This window comes from Artemia franciscana, unplaced genomic scaffold (genome assembly GCF_032884065.1).
Source record: "Artemia franciscana unplaced genomic scaffold, ASM3288406v1 PGA_scaffold_34, whole genome shotgun sequence".
NCBI classification, from domain to species: Eukaryota; Metazoa; Arthropoda; class Branchiopoda; order Anostraca; family Artemiidae; genus Artemia; species Artemia franciscana.
Genome location: NW_027062670.1, coordinates 358,338 through 380,304, shown reverse-complemented (window position 1 = coordinate 380,304; position 21,967 = coordinate 358,338). Strand labels below are relative to the sequence as shown.

The 21,967-nt window shown below is 34.6% G+C and overlaps 1 protein-coding gene across 1 annotated transcript in view; it reads left to right on the top strand.

Moving 5' to 3' along the window:
• The window catches only part of LOC136041728 (5-hydroxytryptamine receptor 2A-like), a 183,883-nt gene extending 169,321 nt beyond the window's left edge, over positions 1 to 14,562 (top strand). The window contains exon 5 of the mRNA XM_065726472.1: positions 14,291 to 14,562. Coding sequence (XP_065582544.1) covers positions 14,291 to 14,546 — 256 coding nt within the window. The 3' untranslated portion in view covers positions 14,547 to 14,562. The remainder of the gene's footprint in view (positions 1 to 14,290) is intronic.
• Positions 14,563 to 21,967: the final 7,405 nt, after the last annotated feature.

Below are 21,967 nucleotides of genomic sequence, written 5' to 3'. Positions count from 1 at the left end.
AAGACATAGTTATTATGGTTTTTGACTATGCGGAACAAAATGGCTATCTCAAAATTTGATCCGTTGATTTTGGAGAAAAAATGAGCGTGGGAGGGGGCCTAGGTGCCCTCCAATTTTTTGGTCACTTAAAAAGGGCACTAGAACTTTTCATTTCCGTTAGAATGAGCCCTCTTGCGACATTCTAGGACCACTTTGTCGATACGATGACCCCTGGAAAAAAAAACAAAAAAAAAACAAACAAACAAATAAACACGCACCCGTGATTTGTTTTCTGGCAAAAAATACGAAATTCTACATTTTTGTAGATAGGACCTTGAAACTTCTACAATAGGGTTCTCTGGTACGCTGAATCTGATGGTGTGATTTTCGTTAAGATTATATGACTTTTAGGAGTTGTTTTCCCTATTTTTTAATATAAAGCAAATTTTCTCAGGCTCGCAACTTTTGATGCATAAGACTAAACTTGATTAAACTGATATATTTAAAATCACAATTAAAATGCAATTCTTTTGATGTAGCTATTGATATCGAAACCCCATTTTTTAGAGTTTTGGATGCTATTGAGCCGGGTCGCTCCTTACTACAGTTCGTTACCACGAACTGTCTGATGGGTTTACTACCTTCACTCGTACCATGACTCATGGCTCAGAACAAAGTGAACAGTTGCTAGAATAAAACAGAGATATTTACTATAATGCATCCATGGTTGCTCTCGTCGAGGAAAACCTTTCTCAAAGGCCCCACCCCTTCAAACAAAAATGAAAAAAACGATTTCTAATATCCAATTTACTGAAATCCTACACATAGAATTTCTTAAGGTATCAGAATTAGTAAGCACTTATCCTAATACTAGATGTCTCTGATCCTTCAGTTAGGAAAAAACGGACTCGACTTTACGATTTCTGATATCCAATTTACTGAAATCCTATACATAGGTTTTCTTAAGGCATCAGAATTGGTAAGCACTTATCCTAATACTAGATGCCTCTGATTCTTCAGTTAGGAAAAGACAAACTTGACTTACGATTTTAGATCCCAAAGATCACCAGCACCGGATACCGAATGCGAAGACCCGATTTTAGTGAGAGCCTGAAACAATTCAAGCAATAATCCTTGTCGCCAACACGTTGCAACCTGTACTGTTTTTGGCACAATTTAGAGGTCCTGATACCATGCGGTACTTATGGAGTTCTTTGTAGAATACAAATTTCCGGGTACGTTTTGGTTTTACTTGGTCCATTCAGACTCGGATATCTGTTAAGCTTTTAGTCTATTAAAAATTTTCTTCTGGTTACCGCAAATTTTTAATATACCGTTCAGATGGTGGAAATTCATCTCTTGTGGTATAATTTTAGTCGGCAAACTGGTACAGTTTATTTCAAAGCGTTAACAGTGCTGGCAATAATGCACATTCCCCTCCGTTTAAGATACAACACTGATACAGTGCCACTGTTCTTTTGATACTCACATCGCACGAGCGATTATTTTGCCTTGTTCAATAAACATCCAACTATTTTTCATGTTCAATCAACCAAAAACAGCTTTTAATTTGAATAAAAAAACAAATATCTTATGATGTTTCAAATTGTGGCAAAAATTATGATTATCCAATACTGAACTGGATATTCAGAATCTTGGACACTCACTACAAGAGCAGCCATAAGTATCTTAAAGAACAAAACTCTGAAGTTAGAAAGAACAAAATTTCCCTTAGTCTTAATCATTATTTTAGTTTATTCTGTTCGTTTGGTATTGTTGTTTTTATTTTTCTCCATTGATCCTTCGAAAAAAAGGCAAAGAATTGAACCTAGAGATAATTCGCAGAGGTACTTTGAAGAGGAAATCCACACATATATTCAAACACAAGCAAATAAAAAACCGATATACAAAAATCAGAGGTTAATTATGATCGTAAGGACCCTATAAGGGGTCTCTGACCTTTGGTGTCCACAGGGGGTTTGCGAATTCCATAGGTCCCAAATCTCTTAGTGGCCCAGATTTATTATTATTTATTTATTTGAAAGACCGTCAATCATACGAAATGAAAAAGACGGAGCATGAACATATAAATATAAGAAAATATATAAGAACATATCAGAAGAGACATAACTAGAAAAAGACTCGACTAATAAAAGGGCAAACGAAATAGCACTAAAATGAATAAAACGAAAACAGATCTATTGTAAAAGGAGATTATACCAATCGTGATCTACTATTTTAATATGGTGTCTTTGGATTAAATTTTCAACTGCAACACGAGGGTCGGTTATGTGATACTTTTTAATGAGGACTGAGTTTCTGTACCAGGGAGGAAAACGTAGGAGGTATTTAGCAAAACGGAAGAAAAGCGCACGGATTTTAGACAGTTCAGCCTTCGAGAATAGTTTCCAAAATGGTGCCAGGTACAGAATATGGGGTAAAACAGTAGTGTTGTATAGGCTGGCAAGGAGGGGGCGGCTAAAAAGGAATTTAGCAGAGACTATGGAAGCATACGAGCCGGAGACTCGTCGATTGAGGTGTCTGATCAGTAGAAGACGTGTATGCCTTAGAGACGAGCCAATAGGGACTCCAAGGTAATTTATGTGGTCAGCAGTATTCACGAGATTTTCTCCAAAAGGCAATGAAGGCACGTGTGGTGTTTTCTGCCAATTGAAGAGAACTATCTCGGTTTTCTCAGTGTTAAAACTGAGGCCAAGTTTTAGATATTCGGTTTTAAGCGTTTCAAAAATGTCCCAAGCTTTTTGCAACGTTCCACTTAAGTTCAAGACGTCGTCGGCGTAGCATAATAAGGAGGTGTCTATAGAGGAAAGAATGCATGAGGTTGGGCATTTATCTTGTGCTTGAAGAACATAATTATTGAACAAGTGAGGGGAGGAGACAGCTCCCTGGCGGGAGCTCCGAAAGGCGGCTTTTGAAGACTGATTTCAAATAAGAAGAAAGTGCTGTAATGAAGCAAGGGTCTAGGCTTCAACTGATACTTTTGCTAGGTTATTTTGACTACAAAAACCTTAATATTTCTGTTTTTTTTTATTTGTCCACCTCCACCAAGGCCACCTTTATAATTGTGGCATTCAATTAGCTTTGCAATAGAGTGTTTCGGCAGCTGAGCTAACGTAGTATTTGAAACGCTGTGAGAAATTCTCAGGGTTGAAGTGGAATATCTGCTGAACTTGTATGTTATCTCAAAATAAAGGTTTGTAAACGGTGGAAGGGGGGATTCAGAACGGCAAACGCTATCAGCTGCATCTGTTTATTAAGTTATGCAGAACGAAAACTTCTTACATTTATCAAAATCCTCACAAATGTACTTTTACATTTCCTCGCTGAGAAAATGAAGTCAAATTTCAAGTGGGAAGTAGAAAAAATATACCTGGGGCGTGAGGTAGCTTTCGTTAAATTTTTGTCATAAGTGGCTATACAAATTTTATAATTCCCTACTGCTTCTTTGCCCACATTTTTCGTGACCACGTCTGAATAAAGTCATGTCAAATGTCTAATGTGAGTTTATTCCGAACGTGACCATGTTATAAATAAATATGCTAAGTAGCAACAGAACGACAATTCACCTCTCTTGATGGTGCTGCAGGACTTGAAATACATACACATAAAAAAAGAAGTGAAATATCTCTCCAGAGAAAACGGAAAAACTGTACTACAAAGGGATTATATGCTTCGCATTTTTCTTTCATATTCTGAAAATAAGATTGATGTACATGATCGGCAGTTTTCAACTACTGGCTCACGGGCCGTATGGAGATTGCAGCGCCTCTTTTATGAGGCGGGCCTTTATTTATGGCATTGTACTTCATTTTCCTATTTGCAAGTTCTAAGGCATAAGATGAAAAGAAAAGGATAAAGGTAGGTAACAGAAAAAAAATTGAAGATCGACCATAGCACTCCCAAGAATGCGTAAGAAAGCAATTAAATTGACATATGAACTCAATATTGCACCTTGTCTAAAGTATACGGAATATTAGAATAAAATGACCCCCCCCCCTCCATGGACCCACCTTACATCTATTTGTTTCTGAAAATCACGATTTTCAAATATTTTCTTGTGGCTGTTCCAAAAATGTAACGCATTTAGGGCAGTGCCACACTTTCATCAGTGTTGCCACGTTGAACTGTGGAAATAAACAAACAATACTAGTTTAATTTGACAGCGCTTTCATCTGTAAAAACCATTTGCATTCATCATTTGCAATCTATTGACTCCCCATAGACAATTGCACCATCAAAAGAAAGATATACCTTTTAAAGCAGTTTAGTGTCATATGTTTTTAGCTTATTTGCTACCAATTTTTCGCCCGCATTTCTTTTCTTTTTCTTTTTTTAAATTGGCAACCGCCACTGTCAAAAGTTGCACAGCTTCATATGGAGGTCTTTTTTTTCAAATTTGAATTTCCAATTTTTCTTAATTTTTAAGACACATATGCTTGTGTAGATTTTCACTTAAATAACCAGATTTAATTTTCACTGTCCTTTGTACTTAAAGGATACTTACGCAAAGTAAATGCCTAAATCTGAATTAGACCACAAGCGCCTTAACAAAGTGAAAATTTTCTTCTAAGTGTCCGCAATGAATCGGCTCAGTGTATAGTTGTATGCAATACATTCTCCTAACTAGTCCTATGGGTTAATTTAATGCTCCTAGCTTGCAGTAAGTAAAACTATAAGGTGTAATTAAACTCACTTTACTGTCCATGATTTAATCCTTGGTGTAAAATATATAGTCTTTATTCATCATGATATTCTCTCCTAATAATCAAATATTTTTTTTCGGGGTTACTCAGGAGAATAAAAAAGAATCAAAATGAACTTTATTTTAACCTATAAAAAATTTTAGACCAACTAAATATCCAAATTTATTTGGACTGAACCTGAAATTTTTCGGAAAACAGCAGACATTTTATTTTGAAACAATTTTTATAGGCTATAAAATGATAAGGGAACACATTTCCTACAAAAGACATGTCTTTATAGTGCACTTTAAACTTAAATGTTGCATGGGAAAGGATAGTAAATTGACCGAGTAAATTGGCTTTGGACGAAAGCAAAGGACGGACACTAACAGTTTAACAGACGTCACAAATTGATACAGTATCATCTACACAAAACAAGTCATTGAAATACGTTTTGTGTTGGGAATTATGCTTCATTTTAAACTTGACTATGAAAAAATACTTTTTAGAACGGAATTAACAGTTTCTGAAAATGATGTCTTTGAGCCAACTTATGAATCTGTCTGCCTGCTTATAAGCTAAATATTAATTTTCATCCTCTGACAAATGTTAATGTTTATATTTCAAAAGAAAAAAATATATTTTTTCTCTTTGGGGCCCATTAGGGTTGGCAGTTCCAGGGTTTAAATTTTCTAGCCACTTCTAGCGAACACAAAAAAAAAAAGAGATAAAAATTTTAATCGTGGAGTAAATATAACAGATCTCTGTAAAGAAAAAGGCGTTTTTCACCTTAGTCAATAGGGTAAATTCTCCCCTCTATGAAAATATTCTTGTAGGTTTGACCGAGTCTTCCCCTTACTATAACGAAAAGCTATTTGTCTATACCCATTTTTGTAATAAATTACAGTGAAAACTACATCTCTGTGGCAATAATAATGCTTTTTAAGTTGATAAAAATTTCATATAGGCTTTAGTGAAAAATATAAAAAAAAATACAGTTCAGCTTTAAACATTTTTGCCCACTTAAAATCCCTCAAATAAGCTATTTAATTTCATTGAATATATTTAGTGTCAGAAGCATCATGTAGGAGGACGATTGTGTGTGCCCCTTCTCCTCCCTTAAAGCTCAGGAATTATAATAAGATATTCGAAAAAGCTAGAAATTTTCCTGAAAAGAGGAAAACAAAACAGTAAAATTTTTCAAGCTTTTCTGAAGAAAACAATATAAGACGGAAAGAGTTGTACCATTTCCTTTACCATAATTGTTATTCCCATTAATTTTCTTATTATAAAATGTTCGAAAAAACTGGCAATTTTCTTGAAAAGAGGAAAACAAAGCGGTAAAATTTCTCAAACTTTTCAGAAAAAAAAACATTATAATTTAGTTGTTCCAAAAAGAGTTGTTCCATTGGATTCCTTTACCGTAATTGTTATTGCCGTTGATTTTCTTATCATAACATGTTCGAAAAAACTGGTAATTTTCCTTAAAAGAGGAAAATATACAGTAAATTTGCAGTTTGTAGGTTCTTTTGGAGGGAACTTTGTAAGACAAAAACCATTAGATTTCTTTGTCATAATTTTTATTTTCGTTGATTTTTTCCTCGTAAAATCCAATCAAAAGTCTGTTCATTGCCAGACACTTGATTCAGTACCACAGCTTGGCCATATTTTATTGATTGTGTTTAAAAAAAATTATTTATTTATTGCCTTAAAATTCTTTAGGCTTAATTTTGTCGGAAATTTCCCTGACAGTTGAGCATTTAGGAAATTGCTCAGATTAGAATAACAGATCCCATTTGTGTAGCGAAGTGTTAAACGAGAAGTAGAAACACCTTGAATATTTTATGGGCAAACGAGGAAACTGTCATGAGTTCACTATGTTTACTCTTTCCTAAAATATTTTCATGGAAAGTTTAATTAGAATTCTTTTTCTTCTTCCATTCTCTTGTTTCGTGGTTGTTGTTATTATGTGGTTTCTTGTTAGGTTTTTGCTTTTTTTTTCTCTCTTTTTTATGAAAACTAGGTTAATTCTTAAGCGACATAAACTTAAAATCATAGAGCCGTATTGACTGACAATAAGCCAACATAGCCTATCCCTTATAAATAATTTTCAAAACTAAAGTTCAATATCATAACTACTTAAAAATTTCTGTTATCGAACTGATCGTAGAACCAATTGATGGAGTTAGTAATAGCTCTGATTAATTTTTCTGACAGCTACAGGAACAAATATACAGGATCCGAGGTAGAAATATGGTATTTTTGTTAGAGAATTTTAATTCATAGGATGGTAGAACTAGGGATATGCAGCATCCTAGCCTAAGTAAATTTTGGTGTAAGAGAAGAAAGTAGTAATGGTTATAGACTGCTGCAATTTCTTAGGTATATCGATCTAGATAGCCAATACAGTATTAGGTCATAAAATGGCCCATAAGATTACATGGTACTCACATGATCGCCAACCTTATTACGTTAATGTAAACCGAGACCAACATGATCGATACAAGATTTTAGAGTATTTAGGAGTGACGTTACTGATGTTTAAAGTAAAAATCCCTATTTAGCAGCGACTAGGGTTAATCTAAAGCTGAAATTTAAGAAGGATAACTACCTTCTGGAAAGCTATGACGTCGGTGGACTCCCCGACGTTCATCAGGAGTTAAGTGGGGTTGCGTTCAATAATTCATTTGAAATATCCATTTTAATTGTTTTTATCTTAAGGAACATTGAAAAGACTATGAAAGAGCATGGAATGGAAAAAATCTCCTAGACTCAGATTATGCTCATGGTTTGAGTGTTCCAGATGCAATTGTTTCAACAATGAATAATTTTCTTGGCTATTTTGGTTGGAAAATCAATGTTAAGAAAACTTAGCCACTAAGACTGGAAATAAGTGAAGGTGAAGCGGTGATAAATGATGGTCAACGAGAATATTCATCAAGTGGTTAGATTCACTGACCTATTTAGTATAACAGGTAAGCTCAGCCGTAAGAGGCTCAGAGGTGACGTTGTAAGCTCAGCCAGAGTCAACCCAGCTCTAAATGGGTACCTGGAGAAATCTGGGGAAGGATAGCAGGGAGGGTGTTCATAAACACAGGATGGCTTGCCCCCAAGCCCCCCATTGCACTTCCTGCCTTAAAGGCCTCGAAACGGAGATCAGCACCACCGGTTTTGACCTTGGGGGTCTATTGCCGTACTTATTACAGGTAAAGATGGTGGCTGTAGTGAAAATGTTAAAAGTAGAATAGCCAAGGCACAAGATGTTTATTCACAGTTAAAAAAAATTGGAAGAATAGAAAGATAAGTCTCCAAACCATGATTAGAATTTTGGAAGCTAGGCTGATGACAGTGATCAAGCAAGCATTGTCTATGAGTTCTTTTGGGAACGCGGCTGCCTGAACGTATTTCAAAGTGTAAACTGTAGGAAAAACGGGGTTCAATTCTACTTTCTAAGGCTATAACCAGAGAAAGGTTGATATGGCTAGGGCACGCTCTGTGGATGAAGGATGACAGTTTGCCAGATATTGTGAGGAAACATTTGAGTTAAAACTTCTTGGGAGGATGTAAAGAGGTGAGCTTTGAATAGTTTGGGATCTAGAAGCAGAGTGCTTGGCTGTGTTGGCTTCAGGTAGCTTGTTTTGAATTAAGTTCTTAGTATTAGTAGTAGAAGTAGTAATAGTACTAGCAGTAGTATTTGTAGTAGTAGTAGTAGTAGTAGTAGTAGTAGCAGCAGTAGTATCCATCAGTTCTTATACAAGCTGGAATGCAAAATATAAAAAGATAATCCACGGAAAATGGATTAACAGACCGAATAGAAAATGGATTAACAGACTGTCCTTTTGTGATCCCATTTGCTAGAAATTATCAAATAAAATCATTTAAAGGCATAAACAATCAATGTCGTTTCAAGGCTAAAAGTGTTTAATTTTATATTTTAACTCTAAGATATCAGCTGAGAAAAACTAAAAATGGTTTTAATAGTAGATCGAAGAGCATTAATAATACGTTTTATAACATTGAAGAGGCAATTCATAAAGCTAAATACAACAGCAGCATGTTTCTACTTTGTGCCTCCATGCTTCACAAATATAGAATATAAACCATAAAGTCACAGCTTTTCTTTGAAAGAGCTCATTATTTGCACCCAAACACATTACACAAATTTGACTTAAAACTCTGACTGATTTCGGACTGAAAATTACAGTCTTGTCCAACTGAGCAAAGCAAAACCAAGTGAGTGGAACTGCATCTGTCACATAGATGTGCAAAACCAACTATATGGTCTTTTTTTTCATTTTTCTTCGCAATCGATCGTTATTTACTAAAGTTTAAAAGAAAATTTTATGTTTTGAAATATGGCAAGTAATGCTTCACCTTTAAATTACTATGTCATCTGTGATTATTATTGATAGATTCTTTGAAAGAGCAATGTGTGTCAAGACTTAATGGTATGACCCAGTTTGATGTGCTATTGCAACGGATCTCTCCTCTCTCTCTCTTCTCTCTCTCTCTCTCTCTCTCATCTCTCCTCTCTCTCTCTCTCTCCTCTCTCTCTCTCTCTCTCTCTCCTCTCTCTCTCTCTCTCTCTCTCTCTCTCTCTCTCTCTCTCTCCTCTCTCTCTCTCTCTCCTCTCTCTCTCTCTCTCTCTCTCTCTCTCTCTCTCTCTCTCTCTCTCTCTCTCTCTCTCTCTCTCTCTCTCTCTCTCTCTCCTCTCTCTCTCTTTCTCTCTCTCTCTCTCTCACTCTCTCTCTCTCATCGAGGCACAAAATTTTCGAAAAATGTTGTATACTTTTGTGCATATGACAGATAAATGACTCAAAATAAAATCATTTTCAGTATGTTTTAAAAGATGACAACATGAGCAAGTTCTAATTTATTGTACTCCAACCCAATCCTAGCACCACCTGGTCCTGAAAACCTGAAACGCTCCAAAATTCGTTTAAGAACCTGCGCTAAAGATTTGATTGCTAACAATATTCGTATAAGAAAATTCAGACAAATCCAATAGAAACGAATTCACATTCTAGGTGGTATAGTAAAGATTTTGCAACAATTTAATTGTTGAACGGGTGATTAGCTGTCTTAGCACTTGGAAGCTTATCTTAAGTAAGTATTTAAATTTTTTTAAAGTGAGATAAGAACCTCAGTTCACAGAAGTCTGATCATCGCTTCATCAGCTAAATCACTTTTAAATTTCTAATGTCAAGTACAAATTAAATTGTTCGTTCCTTGAAGCTCCCAAAAGTTTCATAATAAAAATGTAATTATTTTGAACATTTTAGCTATAAACAATGTTGAATACTTCAAATAGGCCAGTGCTTATAGTAAATATTGGAGCTTACTTTTGGATATATTGAATTAGCTTCTCTTGGTTCATATAGAAACACTTATCAGAACAGAAAATATAAAGAGTGTAAAAATAGATGCACCTTTACTTTTAATGATTAAATCAGTAGTTTAATGAAATTATGAAACATATTGAACTTTCTACTACTTTCCCCACAATTTACTTTGATTCTCTACATAATTGGCCTTTTTTTCAGTCTCACCAACTTTCTGAAAACTTGAAATAAACCCCTCCGGCGAAGTCAGGCAAAATTCTAAAGGTTTTTATATTCTTTGTCAATATGAGCCTTAAAAACTCTTAAAACTGACTAAATTCAATTCAAAGTTGCCTATATTTATTTCAAAACTAGACCAATTTCAAAAGTTAATACCATTAGAGTACGTAGGCGATATGTAACCCAAAATAATGTAGCTTAATTTTATGATAAATTTTTTTGGCCACCTCTTTGGATGGTGCCGGTCCAAGGTCCTCCCTACCTGTAGAATATAGGTTCTACTCGGTTAAGACGGTAGAAAGTGGTTTTTTTCTGCGCAATTGAGACATGTCATAAATTTTGTCATTAAATAGGAAATTATATAGTGAATATGTTTATTCTTCATTAAAACGCAGTACTAGGATTGGTTCAAATTCAAATTATCACAAAACGCAATATTGACACCATATTTCTTTACTTGGCCTAGACACCCTTGGTATAAAACCCCCAGAACTAGAAGTTTAAGTCTACTAAATAATAGTCAATCATGGGGTTTTGTGATCATTTCACATCACAAATATTTCTGCTCCGTACCCAATCCTATTTCACCCATTATTTTTCCCTCAGAACATCAGTTCAAGGGCAGTACATTTAATTTACACCTATGGTAATTTGGTAAGTGGTAATTGAGGAAGAAGTACTTAGGTTAATATTCCCTATGAAACATGCAATTTGGTGACAAGCTCGCAGCTTTAACTTGCACCGAAATGCTAAGATGCTCTCATTTATTTTGATTCATTAGTTTCAGATATTTCTATTCGCCGAACCAGAAATATGATACTACTAAGATTTTTTTTAGATGATGTCTTTGTTCAACATTAAAGCTAAGGGACTGTAAAGCTATAGCATACCAAAACTTGCATAGAAAATGTGAATGATATCACTTCGCGTTTTAAGAAATTAAGAGATGCTTAGCATTGGTCAGATTTGTGATTACCAAGCTACTGCTCCTGTTCATTGATGTTTGAATGATGTGTGTCAAGCAGTTTTTGCTGAGTTTTATCGCGTAAATTGCTCACTCAACAGGTATAGGACTCGAGAAGTGGATAATTATACTGTTGAGAATCCACACAACCCGCGGTCAGGTTTTGGAATTAGGTATATATATATATATATATATATATATATCTTTATTTCCCTTATATATATATATATATATATATATATATATATATATATATATATACTAGCTGTTGGGGTGGCGCTTCGCGCCACCCCAACACCTAGTTGGTGGGGGCGCTTCGCGCCCCCCCCCAAGCCCCCCCGCGCGCGTAAGTCGTTACGCGCCATAATAGTTACGCGCCATTGTAGTTGTGTCCCTATGTCCCACCTGTGAATATAGATATATATATATATATGGTTTTAACTACGTAAAACTTGCGAATATACAACATTCTTTGCTGTCCCATTGTCTTTGCATATAAATAGATTGTCAGGTTATCCCCCTGTTTCCCCCGGTGTCCCCGTTGTAGTTGTGTCCCTGTGTCCCGGTCGTCATTTATATTCCCTGTGTCCCGGGTCCCGGTCATCATTTGTATCCCGGTGTCCCGGTCTGTATATACATTCGTTTTTTAGTTTTGTTTTTCTCCTTTATTTTTTTCCTTTTTTTTTCTTTTTTAGCTTATTTAGATTTTTAGATTTTTTAGTTTTTTTTATTAGTTTTTAGTTTTTATTTCTTTTTAGTTTTTTTGTCCCGGTCGTCATTTATATCCCCCTGTTTCCCCCGGTGTCCCCGTTGTAGTTGTGTCCCTGTGTCCCGGTCGTTATTTATATTCCCTGTGTCCCGGTCGTCATTTGTATCCCGGTGTACCGGTCTGTATATACATTCGTTTTTTAGTTTTGTTTTTCTCCTTTATTTTTTTCCTTTTTTTTTCTTTTTTAGTTTATTTAGATTTTTAGATTTTTTAGTTTTTTTATTAGTTTTTAGTTTTTTTTTCTTTTTAGTTTTTTTGTAGTTTTTACCTTCTTTTTAGTTTTGTTAATTTTTTTTTTTACTTGTGTCCTGGTCGTCATTTATACTCCCTGTGTCCCGGTGCTTTGTTGATTGCTAATCGAACATTCCTTTTGTCCTGGTCGCTTTCTCTTTGAGTGTCGTCATTTATTTTTTTCTTTTTTAGTTCTTTTAGTTTTTACCTTTTTTAGTTTTTTTTTAGTTTTTAGTTTTTTTAGTTTTTTACCTTTTTTTAGTTTTTTTAGTTTTTTAGCTTTTTTATTTTTTTTATTAGTTTTTAGTTTTTTTGTAGTTTTTGCCTTTTTTTTTAGTTTTTTGTCCTGGTCGCTTTCTCTTTGAGTGTCGTCATTTATTAGTTTTTTCCTTTTTTTTTTTAGTTTTTTATTGGTTTTTACCTTTATTTTAGCTTATTTTTCAGTTTTTTCCTTTTTTTTAGTTTTTTTTTATTTTTTATTTTTTTTAGTTTTTTACCTTTTTTTAGTTTTTTTAGTTTTTTTAGTTTTTTAGCTTTTTTACTTTTTTTATTAGTTTTTAGTTTTTTTTTGTAGTTTTTGCCTTTTTTTAGTTTTTTCAGTTTTTTTTTAGTTTTTTATTGGTTTTTACCTTTATAGTTTTTTTAGTTTTTTAGCTTTTTTATTTTTTTTATTAGTTTTTAGTTTTTTTTGTAGTTTTCGCCTTTTTTTAGTTTTTTCAGTTTTGACGTCACCTAATCCAGTTTTTTCAGGTGACGTCACCTGACACATCCATCCACACATCCATCCACACATCCACAGACAGACAACTTATTTTTATATATATAGAAGATAGATATATATATATATATATATATATATATATATATATATATATATATATATATATATATATATACATTTATATATATTTATATATATATGTATATAATTATATATATATATATATATATATATATATATATATATATATATATATATATATATATATATATATATATATATACATATATATATATATATATATATATATATATATATATATATATATATATATATATATATATATATATATATATATATATATAAAGGTCAATGAATGTCTTATCATGAAGCTGTTTTTGGAAACTGGAAAAATCAAGGAATTTAGCTTGTGCATAGGTTTTGGAAAAGATAAATTAGTACTACTACTACTACTGCTACTAAGAAGTCACACCACAGTCAAACTGCCTGAGACCAATACAGCTACGCACACTCTTCCTGCATCCAAATTCGTTCAAAGCCTACCTCCTTACATCCTCTCAACAAGTCCCAATTTCCCTTATATTTTTCTTACAACTTTCCCCTATCCCATTCGGGTATAACACACCCATGGGGTCCTAACGCGTGTCGGGTGTGGGGTCCTAACACACCCGAGAGATGTTTCTTCCCAGTCATAATTTTAATTTTTTTTTTAAAAAGGCTGAAGATGGCTTTCAGAAACACCTTGCTATTAGGAAATGCCCCCCTACTTTCGCTCTCATTTATTAGTAGCTAAGCATGTAATTACAATCTTTTATCTCAAGCTCTAATGTCCGTAGTAATAAGGGAGTTGTCGCCTTTTCGGCATGTATATTATGATGTCGCCTTTTCAGTATGCTTAGTCCAAATTCATTCTTCAAAATTAAGAAAAAAATGGTCTAAATCTTTGCCGAGTATAATCCAGAAAGAAAAAGTTCTATAGCAAAAGCTCTGGAAGCTAATGTGTTGCTATCAGCTCATGTTCATGGTACAGAGTATCATTGAAAAAGCTATTATTCCCTTTACTATTTTGATTAGAAATATTAGATGGCGTTTATTTATTTTCCTTTATTGAAAATCGACCAATGTCTTCATAACCTTACCTATATAAACTGAGGCTACTTATTGTCTTTCCGCTATAATTCTGCAAGGTTTTCAAAAATACTATACGTTCCACGAGGCTATTTATTGTAAAGTTTTCTTTTAAAGCCAGGAGGGCAATAATTCAAATCTAATGCTAAAAACCTTAGCCGGAAATTTATCGCCGTAAAATTTACCGTCACCTACCCGAATCTTTTTTTCTAGCTATTGTGTTCGAGTTCTGGTCTTTGTTTACGACATAACCGGCATGAAGGTGCCAAACTACTCTTATGTTGTCGTACTACAGCAGCTGTTTATGCTGTCATATTACACGAACTTTAGCATAAATTTCCTGTTATATGCTGTATGTGGTGAAACATTTCGAAGATGCCTAGTCAGATATGTTAGGATGAATTTACAGTCGTTGCATCAAAAGTGTAAAAAGGCTATTAATATTTTTTATGCTCCTTTTAGAAAATAAATTTTATTGAATTAAATCTTGTATTTTATTTGGCTTATTTGTAGCATCATAATAGGTGCCATGCGTAAAAGGCTTTAATTTTGTAGGGGGATTGAGGATTATTATATTTTATGTCTAATCCGACTTCAATATCCGATAAGCGAACGATTATGGCTGTTTGTTAGTATTATTTCCTGGAAACAAGAATGACAAATCAATAAATAATTGTGAACAAATAAATAGTTAAAAGAAGATGGTGATACAAATTCCACTTTGTCTTCTCTTTTCAGTTTCTTGTTTACAATAAAATTTTAATTGTCAATACGGAAATTCAACTGTTAAAAATTTGAAGAAATACTGTTTTGTGTTTCTTCAAGTACGCCATTTGTGGCTGACACAATCCCAAATAGTTTTAAATGTGTTCACCAAGGTAGAGGTATCAATATGCATCAAAAATGGTCTCTATCTCTCTTTCTTTCTCCCTCTCTCTATTTTGCTCTTTCGCTTTAAAGTAGTCACCTTCTTCAATGAGATTGAATAGATGATGATGACGTTTTGAATGAATTTGAACAAGATCGGTTTATTCTTGGAAGCCAAGCTCGTGACACATTTGCGGGGGATGGTGAATTCATCGATAATGTTTTGTTTAACTATCACCCAAGTAACTATGCGAATCCGAATAATCCTAATGAGTATTCAAAACCTACGAGTGCAGAAACAGCGATGATTTCAGGAATTGTCAAGGTCTAAGAACGGCATATTCTTCATTATTTGAGATTTTGAGTTCGCTAGATAAGAAGCCGTGCATTGTAGGCCTATGTGAGACATTTGTTTCTAGCGAGTCACTGCCCCGGGATTTTTTTTTCCAGGATATGTTTGAGAGCGAAGAGAACGGAAAACCATGGAGCTGGGAGGTTTAGGCCGTATGATTAATGAAGGTGCCCAATACTGGGTAAGGCATTACCTTTCCCGGTGGCTAGAATACCTTTCTTAGAATACGTAATATTCTGATCGCTTTAAATTTTAATGTTTGTTCACCTTAGCTGAAAGATCAAATGAGTGTGCCTCCGCACAGAGTCATATCAAAAGGATTGCAAAGTATTTTTTCGAGTTGGGCTACAAAAGAAACTTAAAAAACGTACTAAAACATGTTTATATTCATTTTTATTACGTTTTTACGAGTCGGGCAAGCATTTGATGGGGGAGGTAAAATCCCCAGTCTTGGTAAAACCTCAGGGTGAACGACATGCACCCCCCCTTCATAGCGAGAGGGAAGAACTGTAAGTTATGAGTCTTACCCTTTTTGCGTATAGTATTTTTTATTTGTTAGTAAAAAGACATTTTTTGGGAGGGAGAATTTTCTGCGGCAGGACTTTCCATGTGTACAATTTTCCATGGGCAGAAAAGTTTCCAGGGATGAACTTACAAGAGAATTTGTTAGAACTCCTCTACGAAATTTGTCCTACTTTCTCTTCACCGATTCAATTTTTCATATAAAGATGTTCTGGGGAAATTTTCATGACTCCCCACCCCCACAGTACCTGTGAGAACGGCTATTGGCTACGGATTTCGCCAACTGCTTAAATACATTACTTGTTATTTGGAGGAAAACAGAAATTTTTTAGGAAGGGGGGAATTTTCTGCGGGGATAATTTCCACGGGGAGAATTTTAAATGGACAGATAAATATCTGGAGATGAACTTAAAAGGGAGAATTTTACAAGGAAGAATTTGCCAGAACTCCTGCATAAATTTTTTCTTACTTTCTTTTTGCCGATCACACAGTTCGTAGTAACGAACTGTAGTAAGGAGCGACCCGGCTCAATATATAAGTTTTCAAATATATAAGTTTCATCAAGTTTAGTCCTTCTCATCAGAAGTTACAAGCCTGAGAAAATTTGCCCTATTTTAGAAAATAGGGGAAAACAACCCCTAAATGTCATAGAATCTTAACGAAAATCATACCATCAGATTCAGCGTTTAAGAGAAACCTACTGTACAAGTTTGAAGCTCCTATCTACAAAAATGTGGAATTTTGTGTTTTTTGCCAGAAGACAAATCACGGATGCGAGTTTATTTGTTTTTTTTTCCCCAGGGGAGGATCGTATTGACCCAGTGGTCCTAGAATTTTGCGAGAGGGCTCATCTGAACGGAAATGAAAAGTTCTAGTGCCCTTTTTAAGTGACCAAAAAATTGGAGGGCACATAGGCCCCCTCCCACGCTCATTTTTTCCCAAAGTCGTCGGATCAAAATTCTGAGATTGCCATTATATTCAGCATAGTCGAAAAACCTTATAACTATGTCTTTGGGGACGAATTACTCCCCCACAGTCCCCGTGGGAGGGGCTACAAGTTACAAATTTTGACCAGTGTTTGCATATAGTAATGGTTTTTGGGGAGTGTACAGACGTTTTCAGGGGGATTTTTTGGTTGGGAGGGGGGTTGAGAAGAGGGGGTTATGTGGGGGATACTTTCCATGGAGGAATTTGTCATGAGGGAAGAAAGTTTCCATAAAGGGGGCGCAGCATTTTCTAGCATTATTTTAAAAAACAATGAAAAAATAAATATGCAAAAGTTTTTTCAACTGAAAGTAAGAAGTATCATTAAAAACTAAACGAACAGAAAATATTACGCAGGTAAGGGGTTCACCCCCTCCTAATACCTCAGTCTTTACGCTGAAGCATTTTTAGTAATTTCAACTATTTATTCTACGGCCTTTGTGATTCAGGGGACAAAATTTAAGCTTTAGTGTAAAGAGCGGGGTATTGACGAGTGGGTGAACCCTCTCATATACATAATAAAAACGTACGAATATAGAAGTTCGTTACGTAAGCTAATTCGTAAGTTACATACATTTTTTACTAATGAAAACGTTCGTAAAAAACTAAAAGTTCTAGTTGCCTTTTTAAGTACCCAAAAAATTGGAGGGCAACTGGGCCTCCTCTCCCTCTTTGTTTCTCAAAATCATTCGATCAAAACTATGGGAAAGTCATTTAGCCAAATAAATAAATATGGAAATTTCGCTTTAATTATTCATCTGCGGAGAGCCGGAATCAAAACATGGATTAACTAAAAAAACGTTTAGAAATTAAATAAAAAAAACAAGTTTTTTAACTGAAAGTAAGGAGCAACATTAAAACTTAAAACGAACAGAAATTACCCTGTATATGAAAGGGGCTGTTCCCTCTTCAACACCCTGCTCTTTACGCTAAAGTTTTTACTGTTTTAAAAATTAGAGTTGAGAGAAAGAGTCAAACATTAGCGCAAAGAGCAGGGCGTTGAAGAGGGAACAGACCCTTTTTTTGCCGTAGCAAAAAACGTGTTTTTTGCCGTAGCAAAAAACAGCAAATTTGCAGTCTCCGGTATTCGTCGTCATTACCTCTAGGATTCGAATTGGCCAGAGGGGAGAGCCCGCAAATTTGGTTAGGAATAAACCACCGATTTTCTACTAAGTAGGAAATGACAAGCTTTATTATGCAATTATACCTTATATTGGGGGGGGGGGCAATTTAGAATTTGTAGTGTCATCTCTCCAGAGTCCATTTTGTATCTTTTGATTGTAGATGTTATTTCAGGGTTCATTTTCACTTACGAAATTAAAAGGGTTAAAGTGAATACGTTCCAGAAATATTTTTAAAGGAAAACTCAGATTTATGGCATGGTATCCTTTACGTCTTAATTTATATTTGGCAATACCACAGTAATTTTCGCCAATCTACCTAAAGGCTCATTCAAATAGCATAGGAGATTTAAAAAAGTTGTATTTTTAGTGGTTTAGTATTATAAGATGAAAACTAAAAGCAACTTGCGGCACACATAGTTTAGCCTCTGGGGGGTGGCATCAAAACATGGTTTATCTGGGGGGCATCAAAACATAAGGAAACAACGAAAATTTGATAAATAACACAAGCAATCTGCAATGCTGTGGGATTAAGCCTCAAATTTGTCTCTAAATTATAACTAGTAAGCATTTTTGTGGTTCCAGGGATTGTCTAAAGTCAAAATCTGGTCAAATTTCTCATTTCTACTCTGTATTTTAGACTTTCTGACTTTCAGACTTTCTTTAACTCCACGGCAGTGTGCAAAAAGGGCCCAAATCCACTTTTTTCCCATTAAGCACGTGGTTTGAAAAACCTCAAAGACATCTACCGATTGATATATTAGAAAAGGGCTTATCTTTAATTCTTACCGAGCTATAAATTATTCCAAAGGGAATAATAATTTTAATAAAATTATTAAAAAAGAGCGCAAGTCCCTTATCTTCTAAGTGACAAACAATTCAGGTGAGTTCAAACATTTCCAGTGAGTTCCGATTGAAAATTTAGCTAGGAATCAGGCTTAAATTTTTAAGTTTCTTAAATTTTGATTTAGGAGAAAGATCTTTTCATTGTGTCTTTTTACTTTCATTTTTTTCTCCTGTAAAAATAAAAACGTGAAAGTACGAGGCAATTTGGTAGTGGACTCACGAAGGAAAAACTTGCCAAAACTTCTTTTCGATGACAGGGCAAGTTTCTACTCTAACAAGTAAATACCGACATTTAGTCCACTTCCCCCTCCCCAGATCTCATAATTACTTGCTTTTCTTATGAAATTGCACTATTTCAATATTCAGCCAGTGATGTATTAGGATCAAAACTATTTATATAAATTTTTTGTAGTTTGTTACAAACGTTTACTTGAATTTAACCCAAGATTGGGAGGTGATCATAAGCCAGAATAAGTATTTAGGTACCCAAAGCTGTTGGAAACTGACTTTGGGCAACCATAGTAACAACAAGCATACATAAACCATAATCTTTACAAATGGTAAAAATTCTAATAAAAAATTAGATCAAAATTTCGAAGCATCAGTTTTTCCTTTTTTTAAATCTTTAAATTAGAACGTTTAATTCTGAACAGGTTTAACTGTCTGGACACTCTACAGATAATTGCCAAAATACAACACCGGTCCAGCCCATTTTTCAGTGGGCCCTCTCGTCAAAGGGCAACCATTTTACAGTGGCACCAAAATAACACAAGTACAACAAAAACAATTCTTGTTTGCTCAATCATCTCTCTATTTACCTTGCATTCCCTTCCTCCCATGTTACTCAGTAATACCAATATACATGGAAACCTAGAGTGCATTTCAAAAGCCTATTAAGATCATTTGTAACTAAATATTTGTTATTACCTTCATTCTAAAATGGCTCCCAGCTGCGAATTCAATCTCTTAATGGATAAAAGAGCAAACATTTTAGTTCTTTCTGCACTTTTAATAAAAAGAATTAATAATATGCTTCTATTATCTTGAGATTTGAAACGCAAATACTAGTACATATACAGTTTCCTACAGTTCACTAATGAAAATTACCCTCTGGGACACATTCCTGGTTTTTGAATCTTGCATAACAAGACACTCAATGATCAAAATAGGTTTTTCGTTTCCGTTTTAAATTTTTTACTTTAATTATTTTAAAGAAAAATTACTACTACTACTACTAATAACTCACTACAGCACCAAGCCGCCTGAGGCCAACACAGCTACGCACGCTCCTCCTCCAACCTAATCTATTTAAAGCCTCCCTCTTTACACCCTCCCAGGAAGTTCCCATTTCCTTTAAATCCTTATTTATGACATCCTCCCAACCCAGACAAGGACGACCTGCTTTCCGTGTAGCCCCAGACGGTTTTTTATAGTCGAAAATATTTCGACTATAAAATTTTTTTTTAGTTTTCCAGCCCTTTTCTCCATTAGAAGAATTTAGTACTAAATTTTAGTAAGCTAATAAGGCAGCAGGAAAGTAAAGACTCCCGAAATTAAATGATCATGAATGGCTTCTGTATTTACAGTTATTTATTTGCTATAGAAAAATACATTAAGCCCTAGGTATAGCGATTTTTTTTTCAAAACCAATCATAATAGGTCCTCGGCAGAAGCTGAGAGAAAAGAAAGAGCTAGGTTGATCATACAAAAAGCTCAAAATTTTGTGACATTTTGACAGAAAAAAGGTTTCTATAATTTTTAAACTTTAGACCCCTCTCGAAAAGATTTTATTGGCTAGCTTTACCCCCTTTTTTTCATGACTCCTTTGAAACTTCCTGGTGACACCTTTAAAGAGGTGTATGTGGGAATTTTTTGAAAATGAATCAAGAAAGCCTCGACATTCACTGATCATTGAGTTTAAAAAAAAAAAAAAAAACTACCTAGGGTCCAGCAATAAACAAACATAGAATTCAAATCCTAGAAGAGATTGATTTATCTCTATTAATGGTTGTTGGATATTATCCCTTAAATATAAATTGCTTTTGGGGCCTACGTCAGGAGTAATCCGATCTCTCCCCTCTCCTTGTCTCTCTCTCTCAATCTTTTGCTGATTTCTGCTCTTTTATTTATTTAAAGGGTGGAGGAGCCATAAAAAAATATAAAAAGGCAAATATTTAATTAAGATTGAATTTATAATCAATATAAGATACAATTCAGCCGTTTTTTGCGAAACAGACGTAAACGCCATTTTGGAAGAAATTGAGATATTAGCACTTTCTATGGTAAATTTTCGCGTTCTTTCCATTGGCGCGACCTATGTTTGTCTAAGTTAAATGGTTTAGAAGTTGAGCAGACCTATATCCACAAATTCTCTTGCTTTTACCAACTTTTCTTTTTGAAAAAGACGTATATCCTAAACCCAATCAAAGCTGATTCCTTTGTCACGTGGCTGGATATACGTCTTTGTCTTTTGCCAAGAAATTTGCACTTACGTCTGTTTCAAATGATTGTATTATAAACGTTGGTTGACAAATGTCTCTCTCAGTTGGATACTAGAGCACCTTTCATCTGTTTCGACTGTAGAGCTAAGTCAAAACAATTTAGGTTTTAGTGAGCTTGTCTTAATTCATCCAAAGCTGTGTGAAGGAACATATCTCAAAGGGCTCGGAACATGGTCCAAAGGGCTCATGACATAGCTGCCAAAAGGTAAGGAGAAGTCTGATTTGTCTTTGTTAAAGTTTAACTGAAAAGGAATGTGATTGAGAATTTAAGTACTCATGACTTATTAACTTAAAGATGCTTGAAGACCCGATGCAAATGCGTTACTTTTCTCTTCAGCTATTCATGAATAACCAATTTTCAAATAGTGGAATTTCACTGTGGTTTGTAAAAGCTCTATCTGCTTTTGTCTGTGTCGTATCAAAAATACAACTATTCAACAGTTCATGAAAATGATTCACGAAGAACGACTGTTCACGCAGTGTGCCAAACTTCCTGGAGCTGACCACTAACCACAGAAAAGAACCGTTCGTACTGATACTTAACTTTCCCGCGTGATAGTAGGATCTTGCGCTGTGAGGGTGACTTTAGATGTTCTGAACATTATAGTAGAGTAAACAGTGAATAAAAACCCTTAACGATATCAGCATAATGGAGTATATTTACTTGAGTGATACAAAAATAAGTTGGCTTTTCAGT